We start from the raw sequence: 14,028 nt of genomic DNA on the forward strand, positions 1-14,028 counted from the left end.
ACAGGTTGCATGTAAACATACAAAAAGAGGCCCGTAGCTCAAGGCTAATTGGCACTTCTTATAACCAGTTACATAAATGAGATAATGCAGAAGTGATTGCTGATTATGGCACTAATACAAGGGTACTTCATCACCACAAATATAGTATCCTTCTTTTTCACAGTAAAATACAGTTGTTCACTAAATGCATATGCAATGGAAATACAAAATAAAAAGAAACTCAGTTCCCAAGCTTCCACTTTGTGAAAAAGGATGACCAGGGAAGCTCTGTATGTGGGCCCCTTAATTAATGACGAACTGCACCCCCGCCGCGGGTCCGCCTGGTATTGCACCATCTTCGGGATTTTGTGTCTACACACGGATGCGATCTTGGGGTAACTAGCCCTTACCAGCTTCGCTGCAAAGTAACAGTAAACTGTGAAAGAAGCGCAATGAAAAGGCAGCAATAATAGTACAAAGCAAAATATTATTGAAGGAAAACCATAAATAAATCATTAAATTTCAGAGCTAGGAAACCGATGCCAAGCCGAGAATATAATAATTATATGAGGACAACAGCTAGTATGCGATTGTTGAAATACTGAAAAATCGACATTTAGCAAATAAAGTGCGTAAATGCTTTGTAGGTTGGGGCATAGGTTGTGCGGTGCGAACTTCTTTCACGCGTCAGTGACCACCCAACGACAGCCGCCACCTGCTTGCGAACGTTTAACAAAAACCCATCACGTAATAAGCGCGCGCTCACTCCATCGGTTTTCTTTGCAGCACGAGCTCCGCCCATACCTGAAACAGCGACGATCGACGTGCGGAGGTCCGCCGACCAAGCGAGGCGCCATGGCCATCAACATTGCGGGCGTGGTGTCCGTGGTGATCTTCTACATCATCATCCTAGCGGTGGGCATCTGGGCCGGCCGCAAGAGCAAGAAGACCGGCAACGATCCCGGCGACGCTGATGAAGTGATGCTAGCCGGAAGAAACATAGGAGTCTTCGTCGGGATCTTCACCATGACAGGTGCGGGAGTGTGCGCGCAGAATGCGAATCAGCTAGATAAACTGCATCGAACTTGTGCGCAGAATGACAATGTAGCCCTGCCTGTGTTTCCAGCTATCATAAACTGTCGGTAGGAATTGTTTCTGAATGTCAGTCTGAGAAATGGAAGCGACCGGCACTTCTTGCAGGCAGTGTTCTCATGGCTGGCTGCCTGTCATCAAAAAAACTTCTGGTTTCACGCGCTAACTCACGGACGCTCGCACGTTGGCGCAGGACACAGGGCTAACCCTCCCCCACCCCTCCCTCTTAATCTCCTATAGTTGCATTAATACAGGTACGCATATTCAACTACACTTTCTTCTACGTTGAGCTTGGCGTTGGGGCGCCGATGTTGGTGGGATAAGGCACGCTGTGATAGTTGTCTATTATGTATATTATATCACTGCAGATACGAAATATGCGCTAATTTGATATTACGCGAATGCGGCATAAGCATACGTTTTCAGCTCGCCGCGGAATTATTTCTATATTTTGTTAATTTGAAGAACTATGATCTTGTGGGCGTCTATAGCTTTACTATATGGGCGCTTGCATAGCGCGCTTGGATTGCGGTGTCGCGATGGAATTTTCTGCATGCGCAGCTGGATTGGAGGAAGCGGGAAAGAAATTGCCGCCACAGAGCAGGTCACTGCTGTCGTGCGACTTCGTGCGGACGGGATATCGTTTTGTGGGTCGCTTCGCCGACTACGAGCCAAGGTCTGCCAGTCACGACACTCACAAATGCAAGGCTACTTCGGCCGCATAACTAATCACACCAGTTGCAGTTGTGCACCACTCGCAACGTACACGACAGAAAAAAAAACGAGAATGAGTCTTAGAATGAATAAATGTACCTTCTAAGATTCATGAGCAGCACGTAATATCTTCAAGCTGCGTAATATTCTTTCATAAATTTCCGTAGTAATGATTGAGAATTCATCGCACTGATTAAATCGTCACACTTTCTCGCGCCCAGTGGAGTCTAAAGAGCAAGTAAAAAAAAAGTGCGAGCTAAATCTTTCAACTGAAATATTTGTACCGATTTTTTTAACACTTGACCGGTCTGCGTATAAACTGCCCGCCCAAATCGGACACTTGTTTCAAGAAACGGGTTGCGGTAACTACGTGCAAATTGTATGATACTATGCGCAGATTTTAAAATCCCCTAAAAGCAAAAGAGCGCTGGGCGTTTTGTATAAAAATGCGAGAAATGGTAGTTGCATCTTCCGTACGCTGATCTTTAAAAAACTTTTAAAAATTGTGAGTTTTCTGCCAGAGATAAAGCAATTGTGAAATCGCATGAGCTGTCGCCATTTCACGTCGGCGCATCTGGTACATACGAAGCCCGGACAACGAATCGCACTGGTTAATTCCTGCTATGTTCAAACACGTAATGTTGATGATGATATTGATTTTATTTAAGGTTGGCTCGAAGTCCTGTTAGATGGAATTGCGTAATAAAAGGCTCCACTGTGAATAGCGTCTTCGATGTCTTTCTTTTTAATTATTAAGGTCTATGATCTTATATAATTACGAAGATTCTGTGTTAAAGTTGGCCAGTACCTACAACCGTTCCAAGGGAAGCATGCGTTCCTTGTTGCCTCTCAAGATTCGGAATAATTCTCGGGCTGGTTGTAAATTCCAGGGTTTTACGTGCCATGAACCGGTTGTAAATGAACTCGCGTAACGAGAAACAGAGCAATACGCGTATTTTTTTTTAGTTTTCCTTTCTTTTTCGGAGAAACATTTCACTCTTTAAATTCATACAAATCTTTCCTCCGCAAGACTTCTAATAGGTATTTGATTTTTACAAACGACCTAATTAAAGGTATAGCCTCTATCTTATCCTGTCAGAGCATTCATTAGCCGCGCCTGCGAAGTATTCGCAATATTATTTAATTTGTATTACGGTTATACTGCAGTGACACGCGTATCTTATATTCCTTATACGACAAGAACTGTCTGACGGGTGATGCAAAAGCATTGTATAATGGCGGCAACATTAGCGACTGGGGCCGTATTTTTTAACAATCCATTTCATTTTCTATTCTTTTCGCCCTTCGCCATTGGCTATAATGTGACTTGGACGAGGCCGCGCCGCCGTTGTTGCTGGGATTGGTCACCCTGCGTGGAAAGTGCTAAGAAAATAAGGGAAGATGAAGTGAAACATGACAAAGCGCGGGCCCATTTTATTTTTTTTATGCGAAAGTATCAAATGGCCCGTTGAGCAAAAGAAGGCGGCGTCTGTAGCATCGAAACGGCCCCTAAATTCCCATTGGCTGCGACGCCACGTCAGCAGCGCGCCTCGGCGAAGCAGACACGGCGACGCGACGCCGCGGAGCCACACGAGTTGTCGTCGGCGAGGCAGTCGCGTGACGTGCGAGTGCCGCCGTCTGGCTCTCGGAAGCCGGCGCGCGGTCCCCGTATCTCCCCCTCTCTCACCCCCACTGGGCTTCCACTGGGCTTTGGCCTCGGTGGCCGCTGCTGGTTCCTCGGTCTCTCGTCGCGCGGGACGTCGGTGGCATGCGGCGTCCTCAATTTCTCACCAATATCGTTCAAATGATTCCGATCGACAGCCAACATGCTAACGTAGAAACTGTTAAAAATAACCCGTGCCAATTTAATCGCAAAACTCGATAACATACCCCGCAGCCAAACTCCAAGAGATTACTCGCAGCGCAAAACTCGAAGGACCGCTCAACGGCGTTCAATTGAATAATTATGCTTTCGGATTCCCGACTAATAAGAAGTGCTTAGATGTCTTCAGACGTTTTTCGGGTTTTTTTTGTGTGTTTTTTTGCCTGCACGAAATTTCTCTCCACGTAATAAAAAATATTTAATGTAGAGTAAAGTGTGATCTACACCAGCTATACTTCATTCAGTGTCATTGATTGTTGCATTTTATTTTTGTTTCAGCCACTTGGGTGGGAGGAGGGTACATAAATGGCACCGCCGAAGCTGTCTACAGCAACGGCATCATCTGGTGTCAAGCTCCGGTTGGCTACGCGATGAGTTTAGTCGTGGGTGAGTACCCTCTCCTGAAAGACTCTCCATACAACGTATTCCGTTAAAGATAGACTCGCACGACGGACCGAATTACGCGGACGAGCAAGACCTGACTTAGTGCCGCCGAATCCCGCCACCACACACAAGCACGCCGCAGACGATTACCATCCATATAGCGGCGTTAGACATTGTAGCTGTTACGCTGGTCTGCGGACGACTGCAGGGTCTGTTCCAGTTCTGGCCGGCATTGACGAGAGTCTACTTTTACTGCTAAGAAGGCAGCTTCGAGTCCAAGTAATGAAACCAACTTGAAATTGTCTCCGCGACCTGACGCCACCTCGCGCTGTCAAAGAAAGACAGAAAGGAAGGACGCTAAAAAGAAGCACACATTATAACACTTTCCTTGCGCGAACCTATGACAAAACACAACGTGTAACTTATACTAAGTGCATGAGAAAGCGTAAAATTGTCTTAGAATGGCGGTGCACGAGCAGTGACTGTGCGGCTCTGGCAGAGCGACTGCCGACTGTTTTTCCGAGTGATAGGCCGAACCTATAGCACTTCCCCTCTCTTCCCCCAACACCGCACACGACACCAAACCACCCGAAGCCGGGCTCTTGAAATGCCCTCGCAATTTAAGGCATAAAATATTGACAACTCAGTCGTTGATCGTCGTGTCATTCCGAGTCCACCAAACACGTGGCACAGCATGCGCACCGGCTGGAAGCATGTATGCTGACATAGCAATGAAGTTCATGTCGATTCGAGCAAATCTATTCGCACTTTCCAGCGCCTATAGGTGGCGCGGAGAACGTTCCAATATGGCGGGGATAGAGGTGATGGAGGCGATACGAAAGCGTGCGCATCTGCAGAAGCAGGCGGCTTACGGGCCTCTGGTATCTCTAAGCGCGATCCTTAACGTTGCTAAGGAAACGCAGAGATGCGTTGTAGAGGGAGAGGCTACCTTTAACGCTGGCCATGTAATATGGTGTGGAATACGAAAGACGACAAGCGCGGCTGTTCAGGTCGAGTAACTCTGCCTGCAGACAAGCGCCGTGAGAGGCCCGCCGCATACTATAAAAGTTCAAGTCTGCAGTGTAACCGGCGCCGTAAAGGTCACTATGTATCCTTACGTTTCGTAATCTATACGCGATGTACAAGAATTGACACCAAGCAGTTAATCGGTAGCGCTCAGATGTAAACAAAGCGCAGTATGCGCCTTATGCCGCTGCATAAGGTAAACGTTGGGTGCATTCACGATGAGATAAATGGCTCGACGCACCGGCTTATATACGGAATGCTTGTTAATGATGCCAGATAATACGTAAAGATTTCAGTAGTGCCGATTTACAATATATGAGTGACACTATAACGTGTGCCAGCGCGCCCCGTTTTACAGCACGATTAATGTTTTCGCGTGCTGTAGGGAAGCTCGCATGCGCATTCTTCATCAATGACCGCTTCAGGTACGTAGTCCTGACCCTTGTTTCTTGCAACATTGTTGTAGAAGAGATACTTTAAGACCAAACAAAACTACAAAATCAGAAACACGTGCGCTTGACCCCCGATCAGTACACACCTTTGAATACAGCAAAAGAAAAAAAAATCAGCGAACGCCTTGTGCATAGACCGCCTGTTTCGTTCTCACACAAAACGACTACGAACAGTTGCGGAATAGGTTCTCTAGTTTGCAATGCTCGCGACGCAGCGTCAGGCACCGTCGCAGAGTATTTGCCGAAACAGCGCGAGTGCAGGCAGAAAACTTAATAAACGGTGACACTTGTGTACTTAAATTTACTTTGGGAATCTGTAGAGGGCCTTCTTCGGCCAACGCTAGGTCTCAGTTACACCATGATCTCAGTCTTGCTTCGTGGGACCACAGCGGGATCTTTTGCAAAGGCACAGCGTTTCTCTTCAGCCGCTTTCGTAAGAGCTCGCCACAAAAATAAAACGAAAACATTGAGCAACAGTCAAGTACACTCACCAAGGTGGCCCCAAAAGAAGTTTTTGTTGAAATTCTCGCTACATATGACTATTTCTTCGCTCACTTGCTTCCCGATACGGAGCGTGATCACCCACAACTTCCTGTCTTTTTTTTTTCTCTTGGAAAGTGGTGCTTTTCCCAATAATTTTCCCAATATTGCATGATTTGTGCATTGTGGCACACTGCACATGCGGTTGCTTTTCGCTCGTCGACTGTTTTTTTTTTTCCATATCAAAGAGTAGCAAAACGCCAACACAGCTGCAGAAACCGCGTGGGCGGGAAATCCATCACCCCCTCCCGGGTTCCGAAAAAATCCGCGCGGCGGCGCTAGCGTATCTGGAAAGCGCGAATAGTTTGCCAGCTTACATTCTCGAATGCTGGTTGTGCAGCCATTCAAAGAAGGTGTCGGTTTCCCCTGAACATTCCAGCCAATTGGCATACCCCAGCTCTGTAGAAAATAACATGTGGTTCAATATTGTCACGAAGATAACAGACGGGCTCGTCGAAACAGAGCAGCGTTCTTTTAATGATGGCCGACACCCAAAAAACCCGGCGCACAACTGCGCCCTTCGTCATCTTCTCTCTGGCGATCGGTGCCTGTAGTGGGCAGCTGACTTCTGGCGATTGAAACTCGTAGTGGGCAGCTTACTTCGCGTCAATATCCTGGATGGCCACACAACCAGCATGCGAGAATGGACGCTCGGACGCTATATAGATTTCCAGGAATCGACATGAACTCCATCGCTATGTCAACGACATGCTCCAAACCGGCGCGCATGCTGTGTCTTTAGTGGACTGAAAGTAGCACGACGATCAACGACTGAGTTGTCAATATTTTATGCCTTGAATTGCGAGGGCATTTCAAGGCTCCTCCGGCTTCGGGCGGCGCGATGGCGCGTGCGGTGTGGGGGAAGAGAGGGGAAGCGCTATAGGTTCGGCATATCACTCGGAAAAACAGTCGACAGTCGCTCTACCACAACCGCACGGTCACTGCTCGTGCGCCACCATTTCAGCACGATTTCAAAATTTTCGCGCCAGTCCTGTCAAACTCTCGAAAACGATTAATCAAACAGGTCTAATCGATTAAGCCGATGAAATGAAAGGTGGACATCGATGAAGATTAACCACATTGCGTGATACATTCAATCGATTATCGATATTAGCAACCCTACACAAAAATTGTGAAAGGTGAGGGCCATTTTACATCTGCTTCAGCCAAATACGCTACTGAACTCCGCATTCCTAAACGTTCCTCCACCGACAGGCTCCGAGATCGGGCGGTGTGCGCTTGTGCGCGTCGCCGGACCTCAGCCAGAATGCGGCGGGCTTGCACGTCCGCCTCTGCGCTCAGTTTGGTTGTTACGCGTCGACATTGCTCCTCGGTGATTGCAGAGTTAAACTGATTAATGCTTCCCTTGGTGCTAGTGGGAATATCTTGATAGGAGCACAGCGCTGCTGGGACATGAAACCGAACATATGAACGAGAAAGCGCTCTCGTTCGTGTTTGTGTCTCTGTTGTGTGTCTCGTAAATCTTTGCAGCGCTGCTTCCCAACCATTCTGAATTAAAATTTTGCTACCAGACACCCTCGGCGTCTGCTGCTCGACGACCCTATAATGGAGACCTGTTTCGCAAGCTAGTCCCCATCGCAGCTATCGCCGAAGACAGTTATCAAGGAGCAGTGCCTATGTCAGTCCACGGGCGGCGACGTTAATTCAACACACGGTGGAGTAGAGAAAGAGTTTGGAGCCCAGACCCATTTGTGAATACGGAGATCACACTGCTTACACAGCGCAAATGCATTCTTCGAACGTCAGCCAACATTGAGTTTCTTCAAATGTCACCTATAGAGGGAAATCTGGCTCCACCGTCTATGCGAGTTTCTTAAGGACACTGTGCATTCTGAGGGAATGCCGGGATACGGGTGTGCAAGGCTCGTCCCGAACGTAGGTTCAGTTCCGCACATAATAAGTTCCGTAATCAGTCCGCACATAGTCAGTTCCGCACATAATATGCTTTATTTAGAAAGAAATAATCTCGACAAGTCGTCGTTTAGCCGTAATACATACTTGGCTATTGTTTACCCAAATTGAGTATAACAATTAAGAAAGCTAAGAAAATGGAAACACACGATTGATACCGAGGAGCAGTGAGCGCTGACATTGTAGTATTTCCTCCGACATTATCAGCCGCCGGTACTTCTCGCGTTTGATATAATTGCACAACACAACGCTATTTTTTCATGGTATAATTAAGAAAATGTTTTTACATAATAATTTGAAGAACTCAGCATTTTACACGCTGTTTCAGTAAGGAATGGACTAACGTGACAGACGGAACGCTGTTGGCCATATGCGTCCACATAGTGCTGTGGATCTCTGAGAAGGATGCCAATCCGAAACCACCACATCCCGGCATTAGCATACACACAACAGCTCGACAGTGCCAGTTTTCCCTCTATAGCTAAATATAAGAGACTCTATGCCGGCCAGGCTAGAATTTGTGAACCTGCCTAGGCGGCCATACAGACCTGACAGCTCCTTCTGTTATTGCTTAAATGAAAATAAATACGAGTCTTTCTCGACTTGCTCCCTGCCCGCAATTTCGCCGCCTCACTGAGTTTCCATCTGGGGCTGTTAAAGCAGCCTATCTGTAACCGTGATGTTCAGCAAGTGGCGTTAAATGGAGGCTTTAGTAGTGGTCAGAAACGATCACATTTACGCAACCGCTGAACCAATTTTACTGAAACAAATTTTACTCCTCCTGTAATAGCAAAAACTGTCACATGCGGCAACCCAAAACTGAAATCATCTTGCTTCTGGAAATGATAAACTGATACACCGCCGTAAAAAAGCTTTCTCTGGAAAAAGCTCTCTCGAGAAAGAGTAGGAAAGACTCAGCATAGCTAGCTATTTGTGCACACTGAACAAAAACAAAAAAGAAAGAAATGACAGACCTGCGATGCTTATTGCGCCAAACGAATGTCTCCTTCTCTGGAGCTGCGGGCCTTCGCTATATTTTTCTCTCACTTTTTCATGCTTCAGGCGGCTACTTCTTCGCCAACAAAATGCGAGCCGAAGGTTACGTGACCATGTTAGACCCGTTTCAAGAGCTGTTCGGAGGCCGGATGGGTGGCTTGCTGTTCATCCCAGCGCTGTGCGGAGAAGTGTTCTGGTCCGCAGCAATTCTGGCAGCGCTTGGTGAGTTATATACGCGTCAGCTTTCACCCGTATTTAATTCCACTTGCCCAAGGTGAAGGTGTGTCTTATTTACAAGTCCCAGAGTTGTCGTCCAGGTTTACCTCGACTACAAACGGTACATGTTGGTACAAACAAGGTGCAAAAAGTCCGGCTGTTCCCCTGCATACGTGGCAATCAGTATTAAGCGAAACTTTCTTCGATGTGTATGCAAATAATAAAACAAATGTTACACGCAAATGAACACTGAGGACGCAAAGATTTCTGCAAATAACACAAATTAAAAGCAATGTCTATCACAGCCACAATTGTTTATTAGCAAAAATACATTCAAAATAGTTAAATCAACGATTATCCATTTCAGTCGGGCACTGTAGGCCACCGATATTCCTCTTTAACTGCTCCCTGTAGTAGTGGGTGATGGGTTTGCGTCTACTCGGAACAACATCAGCCAGCACCCGCTGAGTATAGGACGAAGAGGCAAAGATAGTTTCCCCTTAAAATGCACGGTGTGCAGCTGCGTGTCGTGCTTGCAGAGCCATTTAGTGCACTGGGGCACTGGAACTATGGGATATACGCATGATTACAGTGGTGCTAGATACCACACCGCATAGATAAGTTAACAACTTTAAGACCTCTGCGTTTTACGAGTGGTTGCTCGTATCGACAAACCTACTCCTCCTGATCAAACGTGGATGGCGGCAAGCCGACACTCCCTATAGATAACTCTACGCCTATGCGCTTTGAGCCGTGACGTCATGCGTGCGAGGAATGAGCAAACTGAAAGCCATGCTTTGGAAAAAAAGGTCGTGCTAGGCGTCGCCCGCGTCCCCCACGTGCTGTCTCTGTCGAAGGTTACCTTCTTTCAAGCCTTCGGTCTTTCGTATGGGACACCTGCTACTTTTGTTAAGTATTTCGCAGGCGCGACAACTGCACGAAATCTCAAGCAATTTCTGGCCTGTTTATACGCATTATTCATGCGCGCATCGTTCGCTAATTCACATTCATTCACTCCCTGGATCCAAGCAAATTTAGGCCTCGCCACATGGTTTCTCTAGCAACCTCTGGCTCGCACATGAGTGACAGCATACGTAATATACGACATGTTACGTAACCAAGCATGAAGTACGCAACCGTAATAAAGAAGTTAACAATGCGCAAAATGCATGTTTCCAAGCGTGAATATCGTCCAACTTGACTTCACAAGATCCCCGAAGAGGTGTGAACTGAATAATGCAAACCTTTAATTACTTACAAAAAATAAAAAATAGAGAAACAAGAAACAAAGACAAGTACCTACAGTGCTATAGAAGCGATCGCTATATTGAGAAATCGCCGTTCGCGCTTATTTTCCTCTTCCCTCTATCTTCGGGATTTATCCTTCCACCTTTGAGGGACGCACCGCGCACGCTCTTGTGCAGTGTTTGTGCTTGTAATGGTCTCCTATCGTCTGATCACCGCAGGTGCCACCGTGGGCGTGATCATTGACATGGATACTAATACGTCGATCATAGCGTCGGCGTGCATAGCGCTCTTCTACACGTTCTTCGGAGGACTTTACTCGGTGGCCTACACGGATGTCATCCAGCTATTCTGCATATTCATCGGACTGGTGAGTCGGTGCTTGTGATCCCCTTTACATGTGGTTGTTCCGCTTGCGATTACTCTCTCTCTCTCTCTCTCTTGCGAGATTTTAATTGTAACAGGGATATTAGTAGTAGAGGAAAAGACGGGCGTTGGCGTGTTTGATACGATGCGTCAAGCAAACGCAAGGACAAGAGGAGCAGTCGCGAATGCTGCGCGGGCGCCTCTGCCATCGCGTCGCACCAGCTCGTGCAGGGGGCAATAAAAAAGAAAAAGTGAAGAGCACGACTTGACATGGTTCCGAGCGAGCCAAAAGCTACGTTTGCATGAACCTGGGAAAGTCGGGCCGAGTGGGCTTCTCGGGCCGAGAGCCGGTCGTCGGGTACATGTAAACGCTATAGAAGGTCAACCCGCTTGCAAAGGCGGGTCGACCCGCTCGGTGAGATGCATGTAAACGCAGCGGCGTCGCGTCGAGTTCATATAGACGAAGCGAATGGCATCGCGACCAGTCGGGCAAAGACGCCAGCGGCATTCCGGTCACGCCTCTATCGCAATGAAGGCAGACTATATACCCGCGGCATCGTGCAGCGTTACCGGCGCGACCAGTCGAAAAACGTCTGCCGGGCCTAGTTCGCTACCGAGTACACACCCCAATGCTTCTTTCACGCTCTGAAAAACACTTTTATGTAGCATGTATTGAGCAACAGGAAGCTGTATCGGGTGTTTTTCGTGTCGCTCTACAATTTTCTCATTGACACTTTTCATCTAATTGTAATATTTCAGAAGTTGATCAATTAATTAAGACTAATTATCTAATTACGCGGAGTGAAAATAAATAATCTGAGTATCTCCAAGCGGCGGCAAACTACATTACTTTGGTTCAGTCCAGCTACGTGGCATTGACATATATTTAAAGTTTGGCTAAATTTGCGTGAGACACCCTGTATATGTATATAAATGCCGCAATTCGCGGCGATGGTCATCAACGGCATACTTGCTTTCCTTTCGCAGTGGCTGTGCATCCCATTCTGCATGATGAACGAGTCAGTGGGTACGCTAACGTACCCGACGAACGACTGGGTTGGGTCATTGGAACCCAAGTACGTGGGACAATACATCGATTTTGGGTTGCTCCTCATCCTCGGTGGCATCCCGTGGCAGGTGACGTTGTCATTCGTTCTTCCTTCCGGTTCCGGCTGTACTCACCACATGCATGTATATATATGTATATATATACACGTGTGTGTACGTCCTTTTACTCCGAACACTTTAACAAGAAAAACAAAGCAATCCAATCACTAATTAAACTAATTAAATTTGCTAACTCTTACTTGCAAACTTCACGGTCCATATTTATAATTGAAAGTTGAAGGGGACAGTCATAAAAGTCTATGCTACGAGTTGCTGCATTTCGAAAAGGCCATGCAAACAGAACTAACTGGCGCTGCAGATTATTCGTTCAGTTTACCTGACTACGCACGCGGCACCGCGAAGCGCGGCTCGCGTTGCAACCCCCCAGTGACGGGGTAGGGCGGAGTGAAATGAAGCTTCGCTATACCGCGCAATATAAAGTTGCCTGTATCGTTCCAGATGACGTGGTGACTGTGTGTCCAGTCGGGAGTTGCGCAAAAGAGCCAATCAGAATAAGCTCGTGGGAAGAGGGAAGTGCGACGGCAGCTGTAGTTTGCGCCACACTACGAAAACACACACACACACACACGCGCGCACACACACACACACACACACACACACACACACACACACACACACACACACACACACACACACACGAACACACACATTATGTATATATATATATATATATATATATATATATATATATATATATATATATATATATATATATATAATCTCTTTTATAGAGAGCGCCAAGGAAACATTACGTAGACGGAACAGCACTATTCACCATAAGTTTCTTTGCTCGCAGGTCTACTTTCAGCGGGTCCTTTCCTGCAAAACTGCCTTCAAGGCGCAGCTTCTTTCCTATGTAGCTGCTTTCGGGTGTATCATCATGGCTATTCCTGCCATGATTATGGGTGCTGTCGCCAAAGCTACAAGTGAGTACCAAGTTTGCATTTGTTACATTATATGAAAGTTCTACTTTATAAACATTTGTTGAAGTAACCAGAAAAAGTTTCTGCCCCAGGAAATGAATTCGTGAGGGCGGGTGGCGGGATAAAGAAGGAGGTCAGTCCAGATATTATCGACCATTTTTTATTCTTGTAGAAATCGAGAGGTAATGATTGGAATATGAGGCGCCGTCTCTCGGAGGTACCAGTGGGAAGGCGCCAAGCGTCTAAATCCTGAGGCCTCAGAGTATAGGGGGGAGGGTTGAAGTAGTAGTTTGAACAGAACAGTACGGCATGGAGTGAGTGAGTGAGTGAGTGAGTGAGTGAGTGAGTGAGTGAGTGAGTGAGTGAGTGAGTGAGTGAGTGAGTGAGTGAGTGAGTGAGTGAGTGAGTGAGTGAGTGAGTGAGTGAGCGAGTGGAGTGAGTGAGTGAGTGAGTGAGTGAGTGAGTGAGTGAGTGAGTGAGTGAGTGAGTGAGTGAGTGAGTGAGTGAGTGAGTGAGTGAGTGAGTGAGTGAGTGAGTGAGTGAGTGAGTGAGTGAGTGTTAAGTTAGTTTATGCGAGTTTCGTTAGGTGAGTTCTGAAAGGTGCCGGCGAAGCAGCACAACAAGTGTGCGGGAAGCATGGAGCCTTCATGGATACGAAAAATAACAGCTTTTGTGTCTGATCGACGCAGCTTCGCGGCGCTTAGGTAGTATGCATGCGTGAACAATGCCTCCGTTCTGCCCGTTGGACAGTAACGCACCAATAAGCTAGCTTGTGCTCGGCATTAGCTCTATATTCACGATACATGCGCATGCTTGCTCTATGGTACACAGCTTGCGCTCGATTGTCGGCACAACGTCGCAACACGGATGGATCTATGTAACGTCACCGGCAGAATATCACAGGTGTTCACAAGCCGAGTGAGCCCTCTCTGCTGCTTTTGTTAGAGTCGTTGAAGAAAAACTGTCTACTTTCTACTAAAATACAAATTTCTGTTAGAGAAGAAAACTTTTAAGAAAAAAAACACGCTCCTCGAGGTATATGTCCTCAGACTTTTTAAAAACTTGCAGAAAGGTCTATTTCCTAAGTGAAAGAGGCCATAGGATAAGCGAGCGCAACAGAACATAATCTACTGTGCCCTTTACAGCTTCATTT

General features: G+C 46.9%; 1 protein-coding gene across 3 annotated transcripts in view; it reads left to right on the forward strand.

The window, feature by feature from the left end:
* The window catches only part of LOC135920470 (high-affinity choline transporter 1-like), an 81,924-nt gene that overhangs the window by 55,162 nt on the left and 12,734 nt on the right, over nucleotides 1-14,028 (forward strand). For all 3 annotated transcript variants that reach the window (XM_065454725.2, XM_065454726.2, XM_065454727.2), the window contains 6 exons: nucleotides 766-1,012; nucleotides 3,947-4,054; nucleotides 9,064-9,219; nucleotides 10,680-10,828; nucleotides 11,812-11,961; nucleotides 12,749-12,878. In XM_065454725.2, the coding sequence (XP_065310797.1) occupies nucleotides 766-1,012; nucleotides 3,947-4,054; nucleotides 9,064-9,219; nucleotides 10,680-10,828; nucleotides 11,812-11,961; nucleotides 12,749-12,878 (940 nt within the window). The remainder of the gene's footprint in view (nucleotides 1-765; nucleotides 1,013-3,946; nucleotides 4,055-9,063; nucleotides 9,220-10,679; nucleotides 10,829-11,811; nucleotides 11,962-12,748; nucleotides 12,879-14,028) is intronic.

Source organism: Dermacentor albipictus, chromosome 1 (assembly GCF_038994185.2).
Source record: "Dermacentor albipictus isolate Rhodes 1998 colony chromosome 1, USDA_Dalb.pri_finalv2, whole genome shotgun sequence".
NCBI lineage: Eukaryota > Metazoa > Arthropoda > Arachnida > Ixodida > Ixodidae > Dermacentor > Dermacentor albipictus.